This window comes from Eupeodes corollae, chromosome 2 (assembly GCF_945859685.1).
Source record: "Eupeodes corollae chromosome 2, idEupCoro1.1, whole genome shotgun sequence".
Lineage (NCBI taxonomy): Eukaryota > Metazoa > Arthropoda > Insecta > Diptera > Syrphidae > Eupeodes > Eupeodes corollae.
In genome coordinates this window covers 76,060,235-76,080,380 of record NC_079148.1, presented here as the reverse complement: position 1 = coordinate 76,080,380, position 20,146 = coordinate 76,060,235, and the positions used below count along the sequence as shown (strand labels likewise).

At 32.3% G+C, this 20,146-nt stretch overlaps 1 protein-coding gene across 1 annotated transcript; it reads left to right on the top strand.

Moving 5' to 3' along the window:
* Positions 1 to 558: 558 nt before the first annotated feature.
* On the top strand, positions 559 to 18,094 carry LOC129945484 (transcription factor Adf-1-like). Its single transcript, XM_056055268.1, has 2 exons — positions 559 to 815; positions 17,458 to 18,094. The coding sequence occupies exons 1-2, from the start codon at positions 665 to 667 to the stop codon at positions 18,066 to 18,068; spliced, it is 762 nt and encodes a 253-aa protein (XP_055911243.1). The 5' UTR covers positions 559 to 664; the 3' UTR covers positions 18,069 to 18,094.
* The last annotated feature ends 2,052 nt before the right edge of the window (positions 18,095 to 20,146 follow it).

Here is a 20,146-nt window from a genome sequence, read left to right as displayed (position 1 = left end):
AACCTTACTGTGAGTTTACACATTAAAACTGTATCTAACTTTTTAACGAGTAAAAACTACAAATAATGCTGTTCCATGCGTCATTCATTTATGATCCGACGCCAGACAGCAAAATGCAAAAACAAGAAACAAATAACTTACCCAAAAAACTATCTTACTGTTCACATTTCAAATACTGCAGTACTGTACGAACTCTATGAGCTCTACCTTCCCGCAATTGTTGCTGTTGGCTGTATTTGTTGTTATTGTCGTAAATCGAAACTCCAGTAATGCACCAGTGTGTGTATATATAGTTTTCAAACTAACACTGACTTAAAAATGTAAAAAAGAGAAGGAAAGCAAGCGCCGCCGCCGGTGTCGTAACAAGAAATGAAGAGTAAGAATATATTCACCATACCTCAATGAAAAAGTGGAATGCCAATATGTATTTACATGTACGTGTGTATAAGTATGTATACATATTATGTTCATTTGTATTAATTACAAGAACAAACCTTTGGTATTTGGTTGCAGTTGGAAAATAAAAACTGCATTTAATAACAGTTTCTGCGTGCGCGTCGTGTCGTCCAGCCAAGAAGTAACAGCAACAGTAAAAGTTTATTTAGGTATTTAATTAGTGTACACAGCACACAGTATTTAGTACTCAGCAGAATATTACCTGAATATGAAAACAAGCGCAGAAAAGTTGAATATACATTTTGTGAAAATGGTAGAGACAAATCCTTGTATTTGGGATACGAGTTCAAAAGATTATAGAAACAAAAAACTGTTAAAAAGTGCCTGGCATAAAATATCGAAGGAAATTAATGAACCCGGTAAGTAATTTTTTAACTATATCTGCAGTCTGCAAAACTATCAACAATTATTAAGAACTATCTACGCACCCCGCCTACCGTTACTCGTATCCTTTATTTTAGAATAAATTTGGTTAACATACAAAATGTTTAGTGCGCCAACTTGCAGTAAACGAGAAAAGGGCAGTTGTAAATTTAAGAATATTTATATATGTATGTACATACAGCTAAGGCCAAAATAATAAGAACAGTTACAACGTTTGAATGAAACAACAAAAACCAAAGCTTTCATTTTAGAGAAGTAAACAAAAAAATTTGTTATATTCTCTTTAGTTACCTATATATATTTTTAATTGATTAAAACAAAGAACAATGTGTTCAGTTGCAATTCATTTGTTCACGGTGCTATATGTTTGGCTAAAAAATAATTAAGTTTTATTATTTAACTACTTATAACTAAAATAATAATAAGTATTGATCGGTATCTTAGCGTCAAGCTATATTGGTGTTGTGTGAGCAGGGTGAGTCAATTCGGAGCATTGCCAGAATAGTCAAATGCTCCTCTACAGGTGAAGCGTACAATCCACCAAGCCGATTGCAAGGGCGGATCCAGACTTTTCATCAGGGGAGGGGGGGTTTTCACACCCTTAGATGAGTTTTTACTCACCGCTTAAAAATGTTCTTTAATGTTTTGTAAAGGATGCTAAAAACATTTAATAATTCCTAAAATGCCAACTTTAGTTATCAAATTATTTAGAACACTTCCTTGAATTGAAGGAAATAGCTGCATTTAAGTATATAATTTCTCTAAAAAAATAGATTAAAACAAAGTAAGGTAAGTAAACAAATAAGTTGGGAAGAAATTTTTGTAGTACTCACAAATTACACGTTTCAAAGCGTTTATATCAATAGATATGAAACGTTTATTATGTTTTTCACTTAGCCATTCATTTAACAAAAGTGTCACTTGATTTTTTTGGGACATTTGTATTGTTGAAATTCGTGTTTGAATCTCAGTTCTAGAGCATCCAAATCAAATTCATTTCAAAGTAGATTTATTTAATTTTTTAAAATCTTTTGTATTCAACTGAAAACCAATTTTGAAAGAAATGAAACGCACGACTGGGTCGCTAGAACTTGATAATTTCTTCCAAAAAGTCTGTTTAAAAATATTTCATATATTTTAAGATTTAAAAATGTACCTGCAAAATAAGTTTTTTTCAAAAACTTAAATGCCATTTTATTTGTCAAAAAATCTAGATTAACCTATTTTTTCGAAAATCATTTTAAATTTTGTCTTGAAAATATTTTTGGTATAAGCCTAAGTAAAGAGCTTATAAATATATGAACATTTTACATTAAAATTTCGTCAATAAATGTGGTCCCTTTATTGAAATATCGAGTTGTGTAAACAAAATTAGTATTTTATTAAAAATCAAAAAAATACATTTTTGATCATAAAAAACCATCATCGATTTGATTATTGACAAGAGCTTGCAAAAAAAGAGAAGAATTTTGAAATCGTTCCATTAGTTCTTGAGAAAACTTAAAAACTAAATTAAGGATTTTTGAATGGTACCCTTCTGGAGCAATACGAAAATATGTTTTTCTTGTAGAAAGAAGCCAAATTAAGAACACAAAATTTGGAGAAAGTTTTAGAAAATTCACATCTTGAACCAAAAAATTTCTGTGGGGACTGCTGTTATTTTTAGTATTAATAAAATGAAAAAAACGCCTCAGACAAATCGGCTGAAAATCTTAATTTCAATCAACACAATTGTTTGGACTGTAGGGGCCAGGAAAGACAAACATACGAAAGGAATCTCGGTACCCATTTTTTTCGGTTCTCTACCGTCGTAATGTCATATTTAATTAAAAACTCTAGTTTGAAATTGTTTACTTATGCAAAACTTGCTGTATGGTTCCTATATACATATGTCGTAAGTAAAAATCACTTCAATGTTCACTGTTTATGTGTGTCAAAAAAATTTAATAATAAAATTGCAGGCTAGTTTAAGGAATTTAAAGGCAACTTAATACAAAATTGATGATCTTTTATTCAAGGTTTCTTCTTATGAACCTAAATATTTGCTCTTTTTCTTAGAAACAATTTTTATGAAAGTAATTTAAAGCATGACTAAAGTTTTTTTTTAAATTCTGAATTGAGCGAAAATCAAAATTTGATGAATTTAATTGAAAACGCAAAAGTTTATTTTAATAAAAGAGAAACAAGAAAAGAATGAATTGACATATTCAGTCGTTATTAAATTTAAAAAACAGCAGTGTTGCCAAATATAATAAATGTTCTGTCATTGGCAGGGCATTGCCAGAGCGCTGGTTGATACCTCTTAGTTCTAACACGCCTTCCTCAATCAGCGCATTTAACAAGTTGATGTACCGATGTTTTCCATACATCTGTAGTGGGCTGGTCCAGGAAGTGGCTTGGTGAACACATCCGCTGGCATCTTATCAGTTGGGGTGTAGACGACTGTTATTTTTCCATCATGTAGTAGCTGCCGGACAAAATGGTATCTGGTCGCAATATGCTTTGTTCGTGAATGACAAACTGCATTCTCAGCTATGTGTTTTGCGCCTTGGTTGTCTGTTCCAATACTTATTTTCGTAAGTTGAGGCAAATTCATCTCGGTCATAAGATTCTGCAGATATGTTGCTTCTCTCGATGACTCTGACAGCGCAACATATTCTGCCTCAGTACTTGAAATAGCTACTGACCTTTGTTTCTGGGAACGCCAGGTAATTGCAGCTCCGCTCAATATAAAAACATATCCGGTGTATGATATTCTATCGGTCTCGTCGTTAGCATGATCAGCATCCGAGTATCCTCGAAGACCCAAAGTGTCCTTCGTATAAGTGAGCCCGTATGTTTCCGTTCCTCGTAAATAGCGTAGAACACGCTTCGCAGCTGACCAGTGCATATCTTGATAGGTTTCGTTGTACTGCGCTAAACGATTAACTGTGAAGGCTATGTCTGGCCTTGTCGCAATTGCCAAATACATAAGCGATCCGATAAGTTGACGATAGGGTTTTTCGCTTTGACGCTGTTCAGTGTTACCTTTCCCAGGAGGTAATTTTGACTTTGAGTCGCTCGGTGTATTTATTGGTTTCGACTCGTCCATGTTGAACTTTTTTAATATTTCTCTGATGTATGCTTGCTGCTTCAGTTTAATCTGGCCTTCACTTTGAATGATTTCGACGCCCAAACAAAATCGCGCCAGACCTAGATCCTTCACTTCAAATGCTGCAGCAAGTCCATCACGTATGTGTTTCAATGTATTTTGACTTCTTGAGGCGTACAGGATATCGTCGACGTACACTGCAACGATGGTGAATTCTTCTCCACTTGTGTTGAAGTAAAAACATGTATCGTTAGCAGCTGGTTTCAAGCCAAGTCTACGAAGTGTTTCGTCCAACTTCTTGTGCCATTGTCGTCCAGCCTGCCGCAGACCATATAACGCTTTCCTCAATCGACACACATAATCGCCATTCTTGAGTTTTTGCAGCATTTGTTTGGCCTTTTTCGTCACACCATCATTATTTCGGTTCTCGCTAACAAGCATTTGCAACGACTGCTGAAGATATTTTGGAGTTTCCATAAAAATCTCTTGTTCCAACTCACCGTTTAGATACGCTGCCACGACATCCATTTGATAAACTTTCAAATTTTCACGGACTGCTAAAGCCATCAGGAGTCTAATTGATTCGAGGCGGGCTACAGGCGCGAATGTGTCCTCATAATCGATTCCTTTGCGCTGCGTGAAACCTCGAGCAACGACACGAGCCTTCTTTCGTTCCAAAGAACCATCTGCGTTCATTTTATTTCGTAGAACAATTTTGCTTGTCACGACACTTCTGTTCTCTGGACGCTCGATTAGGTCCCAAGTATTGTTCTTGATTAGCGCTCGAATCTCTTCTTTGATTGCTTTCAACCAGTCTTGTGCTTCTGCTCCAGACATTGCATCCTCGAGTGACAACTCTCCAATGTTTGCTATCTCAATGTCATCTCCGTCTACAGCATCATCGTAATCTTCATCTTCGCTTTCGTCTTCAACATCAGCATCGTTTTCTGTTGGTTGTTCGACTTGTCTCTGCTTGGCCGACTTCGAAACAGACCGCGTTTGATAATCTTCACGAACATTTTTCTTCTCCATCGGAGGCTCAAACTCCTTATGTGTCTCCAAATCCATCGAAGCTAACTCCAGTTCAATTGTAGTTTCATCACTTGGAATAGTTAACTGTTTCTCTTGACTTTTCACAGAAACTAAATCATGTTCTACAACCTTGACGTCTCTCGTAATGACTACCTTCTGTTTTTCAGGGATCCATACACGATAGCCCTTGGATACTTCGGAGTAACCAACCAGGATGCCCTCCATTGAACGCGCTTCGAATTTGTCCTTACCAGGAGTTTTATCAAGAACAAAAGTCCTTGCGCCGAAAACCTTCAGGTGTCTCAGGTCTGGCAATCTTTTGTTCCAGAACTCAAACGGTGTGCGTCCATCCAAACTGGTTGTAGGGCATCGGTTCCGCAAGTAATTTGATGCTGCAATTGCTTCTGCCCAAAAATCGTTTTTAACACCAGATTGAATTAGGAGACACCTTGCCATATCAGCAAGCGTTCGATTCTTCCGTTCTGCCACACCATTTTGCTGTGGCGTATGCGGAATTGTGAGTTGTCTTTTTATTCCGTTCAAACGTAGAAACTCGTCAAATTCATGGTTGCAGAACTCTCCTCCGTTGTCTGACATCAAGCATTTTATTTTTCGACCAGTTTGCTTCTCAACTTGAGCTTTGTAATCCTTAAAAGCGCGAAAAACTTCATTTTTATGCTTCAAAAATCTTATTTCGCACCAACGGCTGCAATCGTCGATGAAAGTGACGAAGTATCTCGACTTTGCTAACGAATCAACTCTGGAGGGTCCCCACACATCAGTGTGCACAAGATCCAAAACGTTTGTGCTTCTATGTGACTTCTTGGGAAACGGCAACCTCGTCATCTTTCCGCTGAGACACACGCTGCAGGTACCAAGCTTTTCGTTTTCGTTCAGAGAAAGTCCAGTCACCACATTCCCTCGATGCATATCCAGAAGATCTCGTTCGTTCAGGTGACCGAGCCTGCGATGCCATAAGTCAAGCTTGGATTCACTCACATCCACGATACACGCTTGTGTTGCACTTTCTTGGACATAGTACAGTTGTCCAACTCGGCTCGCAACTACCTTAACTTCACCGTCATCTCCTCGGACGATTGCCTTCTCTTTATCGAATGTGATGGTGTTGTTGTGGTCGGTTATCCTCGCAACAGATAATAGGTTAGTTCGAAGGTTCTTAACTAGTAATGTATTTTCGAGTTTTACTGACCTCTCAGACATCCCGTCTGTAGTGATAATCCTTATAGTTCCTCTCGCATCGACATTCGTACTGGAATCGTTTGCCAACAGCAGCTTTCCTTGCATCGCAGATGGTGTGGATGTAAACAGACTCTCATCGTTGCACATGTGGGACGTGCAACCGCTGTCCAGACACCACCGTCTGTCAAATTCACTCCTCTGCATCCCCAAAGCTTGGTCTTCCATCATGAAAAATGTATTTTCTGCCTTCGCTGACGATTCAAATCGTGAAGGGAATTTCGGTTTGTTGTTCTTCGTACACATGGACGCCTTGTGACCAAGTTCATGACATTTGTAGCATCTGAATTTAAAAGATGTGTCACGGTCACTCGCATTGACATGCTTTCGTTGCTGCATTCCTCGTTCGAACTTCGATTTGCTCTGACTAGCACCTCGCCGGACATACATGGCTTCGGATCTGTCATCCTCCTTACGCTGATTTGTTGCATCGTACTTCTCGAGAATTTTCTCTCTCAGAATACTGGGCTTCGGAAGGTTGTCGTGAGACTCCATTGCACACTTGAACAGTTCAAAACTCGGTGGCAATCCATTCAATAAAAGAATCGACAATAACTCTTCGTGTATATCAACATCCATACACTTTAGTTGTGACACTGCATCAAAGAATTCCATTAAATTCTTTCGCAGATCGTCGCCTTCCTGGATTTTATATGTCGCCACACGTTTCAGCAATGTTGCCTTCTTCGTTGGTCCCGTGGAAGCAAATTCAGACTTCAATCGTTCCCAGACACCCTTTGCCGTGTCCAATCCTTTAACGAGACGCAATAGACTCGGATCGATGGCAATAATCAAGTCTGACTTCGCTTTTGCGTCGTCATCCAACCACTTCTGCAGATCCTTTTTGGACTTCTCGTTGTTTTCAAGAAGTTCTGGTTGTGGTACTGCTCCATTCACATGCTTCCATGTTCCAGCTTTCACCATCACGGCCTCGATTTGCATGACCCACGTATCATAGTTATCGCTGACGAGTGGCCTGATGGAATTCATGCTGTTCGACATTGTTTCTTACTTTTTAACAATTTATATTTCGCGTTGGGACTGGGCCCATAACCTGATGAATTTAATTGAAAACGCAAAAGTTTATTTTAATAAAAGAGAAACAAGAAAAGAATGAATTGACATATTCAGTCGTTATTAAATTTAAAAAACAGCAGTGTTGCCAAATATAATAAATGTTCTGTCATTGGCAGGGCATTGCCAGAGCGCTGGTTGATACCTCTTAGTTCTAACAAAATTTGACTTGTTTTTAACAGCAAACCACTTTTTGGTGAATGACGTTAAATTACTAATAAATCTTTAAATGCAATCTTTATTTATACAACTTAACTGTTATTAGGTTTTTTGGCTCATGTGACCCCCCCTCCCCCTGAATCGTCAATTGGTCAAAAGTTGATGAATTTGTGCTGTTTTTTTGGAATAAGGCTGAATATCCGTTTCATATTATGTTCTTGGTCCAATCTTCAGTCAAAAGTAGTACTTTTAGCAACAAAGTTTAAGGAAGTAAAATATAAATGTTGTTTTCATATACAAAATATAAATAATTCAAAATACATATATGGATGATATGGGTTGTTTTTCTTAGTGGGGAATAGGTCCAGTATTACTCATTAATGGAATAATGACCAAGGAAACTTATGTCGGGATTCTAAGAGATACAATGCTACCATGGGCCGAAGAAAATATGTAGCGATATCAACAGGATAACGACCCCAAGCACTCAGCAAAAGTAACAAAATAGATGCTTTGAAGAAATGGAAAATGGAAATTGATGTTTAGCCCTCGGCCTAGCAGTCGGATTTGAATCCAATTGAAAACTTGTGGAATTAAATTGTAATCGGCATCCATCAAATAAATCGGATTTGTGGAAGTTTGTTCAGGATTTTTGGTATTCAAATCCACCTGGAATATACAAGGATTGGTGGGCCTATGAGTAGTCGAATAACCACGGTCATAAATAAATACATAAAGGATTTGAAACTTAGTACAAAGTAATGAAATGAAAAAAATTAAAATATTTTTTTAAATATTATAACGGTAAATTTTAATTGAGTTTTCTCAAAGATTCAAAAAAAATCTTTCTTCCTGTTCTGGGAACAGGGCAACCGAAATAAAAGACCGTTTTATTTTAATTAAAAACACTTTTATTTAAGCGTCAGATCCCTTACCGTTGGTCGGGGGAAATCATCGGCTATACGTTGATAAACTTGTGAAAAAACTAAACTAGAAAGAGATCTGGAGATCCCTTTTATATTATTAATATGCTAACGCAGCAAACCTTTGTTTGACTGCGGATGATGCAATGATTCAATATTGTCAAATACTTTTGATATCCATTTGATACTCTTGCACAAGGCTGAAGGCCAAGAAGTGCTGATATGCAATTTATGTTTATTATCGTTGCATCATCTTTGAAGAATTATTACAATGTGTTTAATTGAATTTGAAGTCAAGATTTTGCGTGGGTTTATCTTTGTTTGAAATTTGTTGGGGCGCACAAGTGTGCTTGGATATAACACCCCCCTCTTTAGATTATTCTAAGGGTCGGAAATTGACCGTTGGAAGATTTACATTATTTATTATCTTCCTTTTCTTACTTTTTAATTTTAGATAAACATAAATTATTACAATTATTAAAATGAATGAAATGATAAAATATATTTTGAAACTTGACTTTTTATGACTATATTTCAATTCTTGTATTTCTTTTAAATTGTTTATATTTTGGTATTTTAATTCTTCAAAAGTTAATTCTTCAATTTTAGTATAATTTATATCCAATATTGTATTAGGAATTAAAAGCTCATGCTTATAATTTTTCCTTTCATATGATTTATTGTTTATTTTAAGTTTACAATTTTCAAATCTAATAAGGTAGTTACCTTTAATTTTAATTTTTTGATTATTACAATTTTGATTAAGTTCTTGTAATTTTACATTAATTAATACAAGATTATTATTTCCTATTTCTAATACTTGTTCATTTATATTTTTTATAAGTTTACAATTCATTGACTTTTTAAGTATATTTTCTATACAATCATCGTTTATTTTGGTTAAATTTTGTACATATTTAGTACTGTCATATATTATTTGATCTTTTGTCAGATAAAGGTGTTTGTGTATTTTTAATTGGGAATTACTATCCTTATTTGGAATGGGTTGAACGTATATCTTTTTAAACAGTTCATTTGTATATTTGGGTACTTTAATTATAAATATAATATTTGTTTTATATAGGGCTAAACTGAGTTTTAACTCTTCTAAGTTATTTATATTAATGCCGTATTTATCTATTTCTTCTACAGTTAAAATATCTCTGCTGAGTATTCCTAATCTTGAAGTCATTATTATTTCTTTTATTTTTTCTATGTCTTCATGTAAATATTCGAGGTTTTCTCTTAACTTTATCTCGTACTGTATTTTAGCTATATCTTTTACGTAATCGTAGCTTTCTACAAATGTATTGATTCTTTTAATTATGTTATTAGTTTCATTATTTAAAGTTTCAGTAAGTATTTTGATTTGTTTATTAAATTTTTCATTTATTATTATTTGTTTGTTTAAATTTGCTATCTCATTATGATTGTTTGTTTCTATTATTTTTAGATGTTCTTCGATATCATGGCGATCATTGTCGTCCATGGTTCCGTATAAAAATTTCATACCTGTTCCTAAAATATTTATTAATCCTCTTTTTTGTCTATTTGATTTAGGATGGGGTAAGAGTACTTCAAACTCTTTTCGTATTTTTGACATTTTCCTAATAAAGCTGTCATTTTCTTCTGGAATTCTTTTAACATTCCTTTCCATAATTTCTATATTTTGTTCATATTCAGTTAGATTTATAATATGAATTATAGTATCGTAACTTTCTATTAGTGGATATTCTTCTAGTTGGATTAAAGTGAATCCATTTCCCTTATTTAAGTCAATGACTTCCAATTCTGCTCGTACTTGGTTGAGGGTTATCGTAATCATCATTATTATAATTATTTTCTGCATTATCGCCATGGGTTGCAACATTTGATGCAATATCCTTATTGGATCTGAAACTGGAAGATTTTATTTGTTGATATTTTTTCTTCTTCCTAAATTGATCTTTATGAAGAATGCGATTAGGAATTTTTTTAAATCTATTTCCTTCTTGTAACGTGTATTTTTTATCAGTTTTATTAATAACTTTCACCTTTTTATGTTTAGGTACGATTTTGTTTTTTATTTTCTCTTGTTCTGTTACCTTCGCATAATTTTCGTCTATGCTTACATCTTTTCTATTAATGTTTAATTTATTTAATATTTTTATTTTATTTTCTTCAATTCGTTTATAGATTATTTCGTTGTCAATTTTATTAAAGTGAACGTCGATTGGTTTTTCTTTGGTAGTTAAATGGATTACGTTATTGTAAGATTCAAGTGCTTTTGTAGCGTGCTTTATTGGTATATCTTCTTCATTGGATAGTTGTAATTGCTGTAAGATTCTCATATGTTCATTTAGACTGCTATGAAGTCTTTCTACATCGGAATTTCCGGTGTGTCTATTAGCTGTGCAATAATGTATGATTATGTTGTTATTTTCTAAAAAGTTCTTAAATGTTTCTGATACAAATGCGTTTTCATTGTCGAGAGTAATTTTATTTGGTTTCTTCATGTATGAAAATATTCTAGTGAGAGCGTTTATTACGTCTACATAAGTTTTTGTTTTGATTGGTTCAATTGCTGCAAATTTAGAGAATTTGTCAATACATGATATATACTTTTCTTTTTTATTAACAAACCATATATCGATATGATAGTGTTCGATAGGACTCTTTGGAGTCTCTGTTTTTTCGTAAGGTAGTTTAATTGGGTTTCTTTCTGCTTTTGCCATACATGTTGAGCAATTGTTTATTATTTTATTAATTAAATTTTTAAGGTTCGGCATATAATATTCTCGTTTTATTTCTAAGAATATTTTTTCGATTCCTGCGTGATTATGATTTTTATGATTTCTTAATATAATTTCTCTTGCTTCTAACTCTTTTATATCTTTTAATATAATCATGCTTCTTTGTAATATTTTATTACTTAATTAATTTTCCTTTTTCCATATATCTTGGAATTTTTTAAATATTTCGTCATCTTTGACATATATGCAATTTAGTATTGTTGTATCTACTTCTTTTATTATGTTTATAAAGTCTTCTTCTTTATATTCTTTTCTACTGAATGTTATTCTTCTTTTTCCAACATGTGGGTACAAAATTTCTTGATGATCATTTTCATTGATTTCAAGAATTATTTGTCGATTAAATAAATTAACCGGTTTTTCACTAATAGGAATAAGATGTGAACTATCTGATTCAGCACTATGCTGTGTTGCTAACTCATCTTGGTTATGTAATATGACTTTATTGTCTTCTATTTTGATTCTGGAAAGTGCATCTGCTACTTTATTCTCTTTGCCTTGGATATATTCAATTTTAAAATCGTATTCTTCTAATTTTATTTTCCATCGTTGGAGTCTGGTATTTGGCTCTTTTAAATTGTGTAACCATACTAAAGGTCTATGATCTGTTTTAATAATGAATTGTCTACCGTATAGGTAATGTCTAAATTGTTTCGTTGCCCAAACTATTGCTAATAATTCCTTTTCAATTGTACTGTAATTGCACTCATGTTTATTAAGTGTTCTTGAGGCAAAACTGAGAGGTCCATGTGTTTGACTTAACACGGCTCCAATAGCAAAATTGCTGGCGTCAGTTGTTAGTGTAAATTCTTTTGAGAAGTCAGGGTGTCTATTTATTAAATCGTTAGTCATTAAAGTTTTCAATTTATGAAAAGATTCTTTGTAATCGTGATCATTTATATTTATTTTGCTGTTTTTCTTTAGGCATAAAGTTAAAGGTTTAATTATTTTTGCATAGTCATCTATAAATTTTCTATAGTATCCTGTTAATCCTAGAAAGCTTTGTATTTCTCTTACTGTTTTTGGGATAGGAAAATTCTTTATAGTTTCAATTTTCTTTGGATTTGGTTTTACACCATTTGGGGTTACTACATGCCCTAAAAATTCTGTCTCTTTTCGTAGAAACTCAGATTTATTTAGTGATACTTTAAGATTTGCATTCTTGAGTGTCAATAAGATTTTATGGAGTGAATCCATATGTTCTTGTAGGCTAGAGGAGAATATTATGATGTCATCTAAATAAACGTAACATATTTTTCCTATGTAATCTTTCAAGACCTCATTCATGAGTCTTTGGAAAGTTGCAGGTGCATTCCTTAAACCGAATGGCATTCTTACGAACTCATAATGTCCCGTTAATGTACTAAATGCTGTTTTTTCCCTATCTTTAGCTTCAACTTCTATTTGATAAAATCCTTTTGTAAGATCTAACGTTGTAAAATATATTGCTTGTCCTAGCTTATCTAATATCGAATCCATGTTTGGAATAGGATATTTATCTTCTTTAGTAATATTGTTTAACTTTCTATAATCTATTACTATTCGCCACTCTTTATTACCAGCGTGGTCTTCTTTTTTAGGAACGACCCAAATTGGGGCGTTATAAGGCGAAGTAGAATGTTGAATTATTTTTGATTCTAACATTTCTTTTATTTGTCTGTCCACTTCTTTTTTGTGGATCTCAGGATATCTGTATATCCTTGTGTATATGGGAGAGTTATCTTCCGTTGGGATGTTATGTTTTACATGATTTGTAAAAGTTAAATCATCACCCTTTTTATAAAATGCTCCGTCGCATTCTTTTATTAATTTATACAATATTTGTTTTTCTTCTTTGTTTAAGTGATCTGTTCGCAGATCCTTTTTCACTTCATTATTTAATATGGAGTCTACAGGTTTTATTTCATTAAAATAATTGATTGTCTTTTCATATTCCTTTTCTTCATTTTCGCTGAAGAATAAAGGAATGATTTCGTCATTCAATTTCAATGTTTTATTTTTGTAATTTATTTCTCCATCATTTGGAATCAAAATATTGTTTCCAATTATTCCATTATACTCTTCATTAAAGGTGTGCACTTGGAATTCACAATCATTTTTTACAGATAGTGCAAATCTGTTTTTTGGTATTAATACATCTTTTTTTACTACTATAGGGTTTCCTGCTGTCCGGATTGTCATGGGATTGGTACGCCATTTTGTAAATTCTTTTGGAGAATCTTGTTCCCTCAAAAGGCTATTAGTTGCTCCGGTGTCAATAAGGAGTCTTAAAATTGTATTCCCTTTTTCTAATTTAATATAGGGAAGTGAGATTCCGAGGCAAAATGCCGAAAATTTGCTTGCGTTTGTTCTTTTTGTTTGTCTACGTAGTTAGCTTCATGTGCTCTCCTTACTTGTGATGAACTTGGATCGATATCCATTGGTTCAAATCTTTGAGGATACTGTCTATTTCTGTTATTATTGTTATTATTATAATTATTATTATTTGGTCTATTATAATTATTTTGATTGTTCGGCACATAAGGTTTTGGTTGCCAATTTTTATTATTTTCATTATTCCTAAATGGATTATTAGGATTTTTAAAGTTATTATTATTATTTTTATTCTTATTCTCATATCTATTTTCAAATTTTTTATTAGTATTAGTGTGCTTTTGTTTTTCATTATTAAAATCATTATTTTGTCGTGTGATAAATCCTGCTTGAGTTATCTCATGAAGTGCTGACTCCATGGTTGGGGGTTTTAATGCATATAGAATTGTTCTCAAATGCGTCGGTAATCTTTCTTTGAAGATTTTAAGCGCTGTTTCGTTATTACGAGGGATATCAGAAATATTATTTTCTTGTAAACCTTTTTTGGTTTAATAAGGAAAGGGTATGTTGTATGTAGTTATAAAATTTAATCGGATCGCCTCTATATTGAGAAGCTCTGAGATCCTCATATAATTGGAACGAATTTTTAAATCCACCGAAATTTTGCAAAAGCATGTTTTTTATATCAATCCATCTTGTAAGATGGGTATGAATTTCGATAGCCTGTCTGGCTCTTCCTATAAATTTACTCTTAAGAATATTTATACACATTTTTTGAGAAATGTCATTATAAGTTAATAATGTGGGGATTATATCATCCACATTTGAAATAAAAATAGGGAGGTCTTCGGTTTTACCGTCAAAATTTTGTAATCTTTCTATATATTTAAGGGGATTTAATTCCAAAGATCTTAAATTATTATTACCTCCTACTAATGGTGGTTGTTGCGGCTGCTGTTGCTGCTGTTGCTGTTGTTGTGCTACTGATGGTTCCATGTTGTCTGCTTGTTCTTGAAAGTTTCTTTGCTGGTTGTAGTTTAGCTGCCTTAATTCAGCTCGTTGCGAATCTCTTCTGATTCGGTTCATCAACTTGATCTCGTTGGGGCTTTAGATCATGCCACTTACATCAACGTTGGGTTCAAGTGGATTTTCCACATATAATTTGAACCATAAATTTTAATTTTTTTCTTTTAGTTGCACTATTTGTTGCATTTAACCTTTTTGGTTTTGCTTGTTATCGTTCCTTTTGGTTTATTATTTTTTATTTTGTTTTTAATTTGTTTGCACTTTTGCTTTTGTATAAAAAAAAATTATATTTTTTTTATGTTCTTTTTATTTATCTATTAATTTTTCTTTTTCTCACTCACTCATTTTTTTTTTATTTTTACTCAATTTTCATTATAGGGTTTTTTCAATTAATTTATTAATTATAATTGTTCATCAGCCTTTAATTTCACTTCTACTCTTCCACTTTTCACTCTTCACTGAAAATTATTTCCTCTCTATGAGGCTTCGCAACATTAACCATATTCACTGGCGTTGGTTACTAAATAATTTTTCCTTTTTAATAATTTTCGATTTTCGTTCGAAAAATTATTATTTTTTTGTAATTAAATTTAGTTAAATGAAATTCACGATTTTCGTTCGAAAATTAATCACTTTTACTTTATTTAATTTTTTTTTTTTTTTTGTTGCATTTATTTTTTATTGTTAACTAAAACACGTTTTTGCATTTATTAATTTTCACAATAAAAACAAATTTTTTGGGTCGCGAGAAAAAAATTTAATTCCGGTTCGACCACTGGATTACCATGTCTCTTATAATTTTCACTTATAATCTGACTGGAATCCTACCGACTGCGCCAATTTTAATTGAGTTTTCTCAAAGATTCAAAAAAAATCTTTCTTCCTGTTCTGGGAACAGGGCAACCGAAATAAAAGACCGTTTTATTTTAATTAAAAACACTTTTATTTAAGCGTCAGATCCCTTACCGTTGGTCGGGGGAAATCATCGGCTATACGTTGATAAACTTGTGAAAAAACTAAACTAGAAAGAGATCTGGAGATCCCTTTTATATTATTAATATGCTAACGCAGCAAACCTTTGTTTGACTGCGGATGATGCAATGATTCAATATTGTCAAATACTTTTGATATCCATTTGATACTCTTGCACAAGGCTGAAGGCCAAGAAGTGCTGATATGCAATTTATGTTTATTATCGTTGCATCATCTTTGAAGAATTATTACAATGTGTTTAATTGAATTTGAAGTCAAGATTTTGCGTGGGTTTATCTTTGTTTGAAATTTGTTGGGGCGCACAAGTGTGCTTGGATATAACAGGTATTTATTTACAATTTTGTCGAAGTCTACTTATGTTTAGAACCAGTTTTTTATATTAAATTAATAATTTTCGGTTGAAAATAATATATAAATTGATAAAGTTTGTTGATTTTAAAGTTGTCATCATAAACTATCTGCTAAAAATATAATATATTTATTCAAAACAAAACAAACGTAAAAACAAATAAAAGTAGCCCATCGTGTTAGGTGTTCTTATTATTTTGGCCATAGCTGTTTGTAAATAGTTAATATACAATCCATTTAAAATTGTGTAAAAGTTTTGATAATTCCAGTCAGTAAACGACCATAAAGATCAAATAAAAAATTAGACTGAACTGAATATTAATGCCAAAAACAATTTCAAAATCGATCTAGTAAATTTTGGGATATTTGAGCTAAAAGCTGAAAGTACAAATTCTGAAAAATCTTGATTTTTTGGCTTTAAACCTTTGTACTCTTATTGCCAAAAAATCTTTCAGACAGTATGACTTCAGTATGAATGTTAAGTTAAGAGTATGAACATGATTTTCAAATAGTTTTTTTTGTCCGAATACAATAAGACCAAAATAAGCACACCCGTTAAAATAACTTCTAGAACGGGTGAGGTAAGAAACATTACGACGATACTTTTGTCACCAATACACGTGGTCGGTTTTCTTCCTGGCAAATAAAATTTTCGAATGGGTTTTGATGGCCTTATATTTAAAAAAAGGCATAATCGTTTGAAAGTAAGTTGTGTTCTTGCAACCAATCTACTGGCGAAACAATTCTGTTATATCAAATTTTTTAAATACGTATATTCCACAAATAAAAAAAATTAAAACGAGTATTTTTAAAACTTAAGCAAATAGTTAAAATCAAACTTTAGGTACGAAATATGCACTACAAACTAACTCGAAAACGTATTCTTTAAAACTATGAAAGTATTAAATTCAAGGTTTGCTTAAATTTCACATAGAGTCGAATAAAAACTTATAACTATTTAAGAATTTCCAGAAACTACATAGATAAGATACAAAAATGATTTAAATTGCATCTAAAAGAAAAGGATTTGAACTTTGCAAAATCATCATAGAATGTATTTTTTAGAGGTATTTTTAGATTAAATTTAGCTTTAAAAACCTCGTTGTTGTTTAACATTTTTAAATAAGCATATTTTAAAAACCTGATGTGATAAAACAAATTCAAGAGATTTTAATTAGAATACAAAAGTTAGACTAGAACGTAATTTTGTCGCCCATCAAAATTGTGTTACAGAATACGAAATTCAACAAAAGCACTGTTTCGGTTCCTCTAACCTCGTATGGGATGTTAAAATGGCACGTAAATACCAAAGGGTCGGGCATTACTGCCCTCTGGAGTTTAGTTAAATTGATTTAAAACCTTAAGAAACAGATGTTATTAAAAGGCTCAACAAATGCAAAGTTTTTGGCATGGGATAGGCTTAAGTATGTGCAGGGGATATCTTTCGATATTTCTTCGAAGAACTGCAACTTTAGCAGATTAATAAGTAGTTTTAGGAAGCTTTGCAATTAAACTTTTTTTTTGTAACATTTGACATGACATACATTCATCTATACATAATTTTTATGTTGTTTCCGCATTTTCTAATTTTATTTTATTTTATTGACAGTCGATAGCTGCCCTGAACGCTGGCGAAAAATTCGAGATGCACTGTTTAGAAGTATTAAGAGGCATTCAATGAAAAAGGGCAACCGAAGAACCAAGCCGTATTATCTTACACCACATCTCCATTTTCTTCTGCCATTTCCTACCATTTCTAAAAAGTACAATCACAATCAAAGTACAATCGAGCTTCGTGATGAATCTGAGGATTCCAAACCAGGTCCATTCCTTGATGAAATTCAAATCAATGATGCAACTGAATCTTTTCCAAATGATAACGAACTGGAATCTATATCATCAACAATTCCACCGATAAGAGATAAATCTCCAATTAAAAACGACATTGAAGAATGTGGTAATAATGATCAGTTCTTTGAAATGATTGATGAAGCAGAGCCTTTTATGAGTAAACCACGGAGCCGTAAGCAGAACGAAGAAGAAGAAAATCAAGACGATTCTGATATGAATTTTTTCAAAAGTCTATTACGTGATGTACGAAAAATGGATGATCGACAAAATCGAAAATTTCGATTGAGAGTTCTTCAAGTAATTGAAGAAATATTTGATCAAAATATTGGAGAAGAAAGTTTTGACCATCAAAGAAAAAAACGAAAATAAATTTTAAACAGACGTATGTTCATAAATGTGTTTTATTCATAAAGTTTATTCAATCTTGTTAGGATATATATTTGAATAATAAAATTAAATATTTATTTATATATTTAAGCAAACTAACATATTTATAAAAGTCAATTCGATTATCATTGAATCTTAAATGTATGACTTTTTTGATTTGAAAGATTCCTACATACATAGTAAGCATACGTTCAAACTTGAAAAATAGTTTGATACATTATTTAAGTCAACAACAAGTAACGAATCCATTGAAATTGATTGCATCAATGATCATCTTAAAAGCCTTTCCAGGGGGAGGGTCATTGGGACAAGACCCCCTTCCCTGAGAGAGTATCGCATTCTTATATTCTGTAAAAACAGCATTTTTTATTTTCTTAAAAGAAATTGAAGTTTCTAAAACTTCAATTACAAACTATTTTTATGACGGACCTAAAGAGTGTAAGGCTTTTTTTAAATTCAAGAAAAACAATCAGGTTCACACAAAACATTAGTTTTCGAGTAAGCAGACTGAAAATGATATTAATAATAGACTAACGAAAATTAATAAATAAATAAATTGAGAACTAGTGCCTAGTGACTTTCAACTGTTAACCATTCCTGTGTGCGAGTAATATTGTCATTTATAAGGATTTTTTTAAGTGGGGGAAGATTCGTTTTAATATTTATGTCCATCATTTAAGAAATGGTTGAAAAACTAAATTTATAGAAAGGAAAAGTCTGGAAAATAGGACGACTTCAATGAAGGTGCTACTGACTGGTCATAGCAGCTACACCACTTGTGAATATATTTAATTCCAACCTTATTAATGGTTACCGCTGTTAAAATTTAAACTGGCTACAATGGCAATGCCTAAAAGTGTGCTTAGCGATTTATTAAAGATAAGACCATCGGTATATTTATCATGTAATAGAGTAATTTGTATTCTATCCAATTTACTTTTAGTTTCTTTGTATCGTTTTAATAAAACAAAATGTAAAAATATTTACAGGAATACACAAGAGCTTAAACTTCAAACAAACCAAAATGTCTTTAAAAAGATTCATGGAGAGAATGACTATAAAAATAATAATTTATAATAAAGAAAATGGAAATACATCGAATAATAATGTAAGATGATGCAAAAATGACTTTTGCATGACTGGCTGTTTACTTTGTTACGAATATGTCTTCCGCATGTTGATGCGGGTTGAGTTGCGTGCGTTTTTATGTACATATTAAGTTCAAGAACGGGTATCAAATAATATAAGAAAAATGCATTAAAAACGTCTGTGCAGTGTGAGATAAATCTGGTTTTGCTGTTTAAAGCGTAATATACGCATCTAAGACGAACCAAAACAAGCCATACAAAAATTATACAAAGAAATTTTAAGTATTTAAGTACCTAAGCTGTTAAAAAGAAAAATAACATCTTTGCCATATTGAAACTGGAGTTCGAGGTCAAAAAATTAGATAAAAACTTTAACAACTTCTTAAACAAACTCACATAAAAATCAGAAATACTTACTCTTAAAAAATAGAATCTAAAGCAAATGTCAATTTTCATTTTAAACAGCACGATTTTGGGGTACTTGTCACTCTTGAACCTGTCATGTATATACAAAGCTGTCACGTTTTGACATTTGACACATACAAAATGTGACATTAGGCATGCTCAGACCACATGCGGAACTTGAAAGTAAAGCTATTTTTTAGTATCTGATCAGACAAGAAATTGCATTCTAATCAAGTCAACTTTATTGGAAAGTTGGCTCAAAACTTATTCAAGAAAAATCGACATTACTATCAAGTCAAATGTAAGTCAAAATGACAATTGATCATATTTTTTCATTCAAATGAAAGCTGAACTTTATTACTCTATTATTTATTTATTTTCTAAACAATTTCATTTAATGTTGTTGTAAAAGAGATCTTTGTCAAATGGGAAAAGAAATAAATAATATTTCTTTACATTTCTGAGATTATAAACAATAATGGTTTTAGTAGTTTTAACACGATAAACTGAGAGTAGAGGTAAGTGAAGTAAGGTTCCGAGTTAGAAATGTATGACACTGGAAAAACT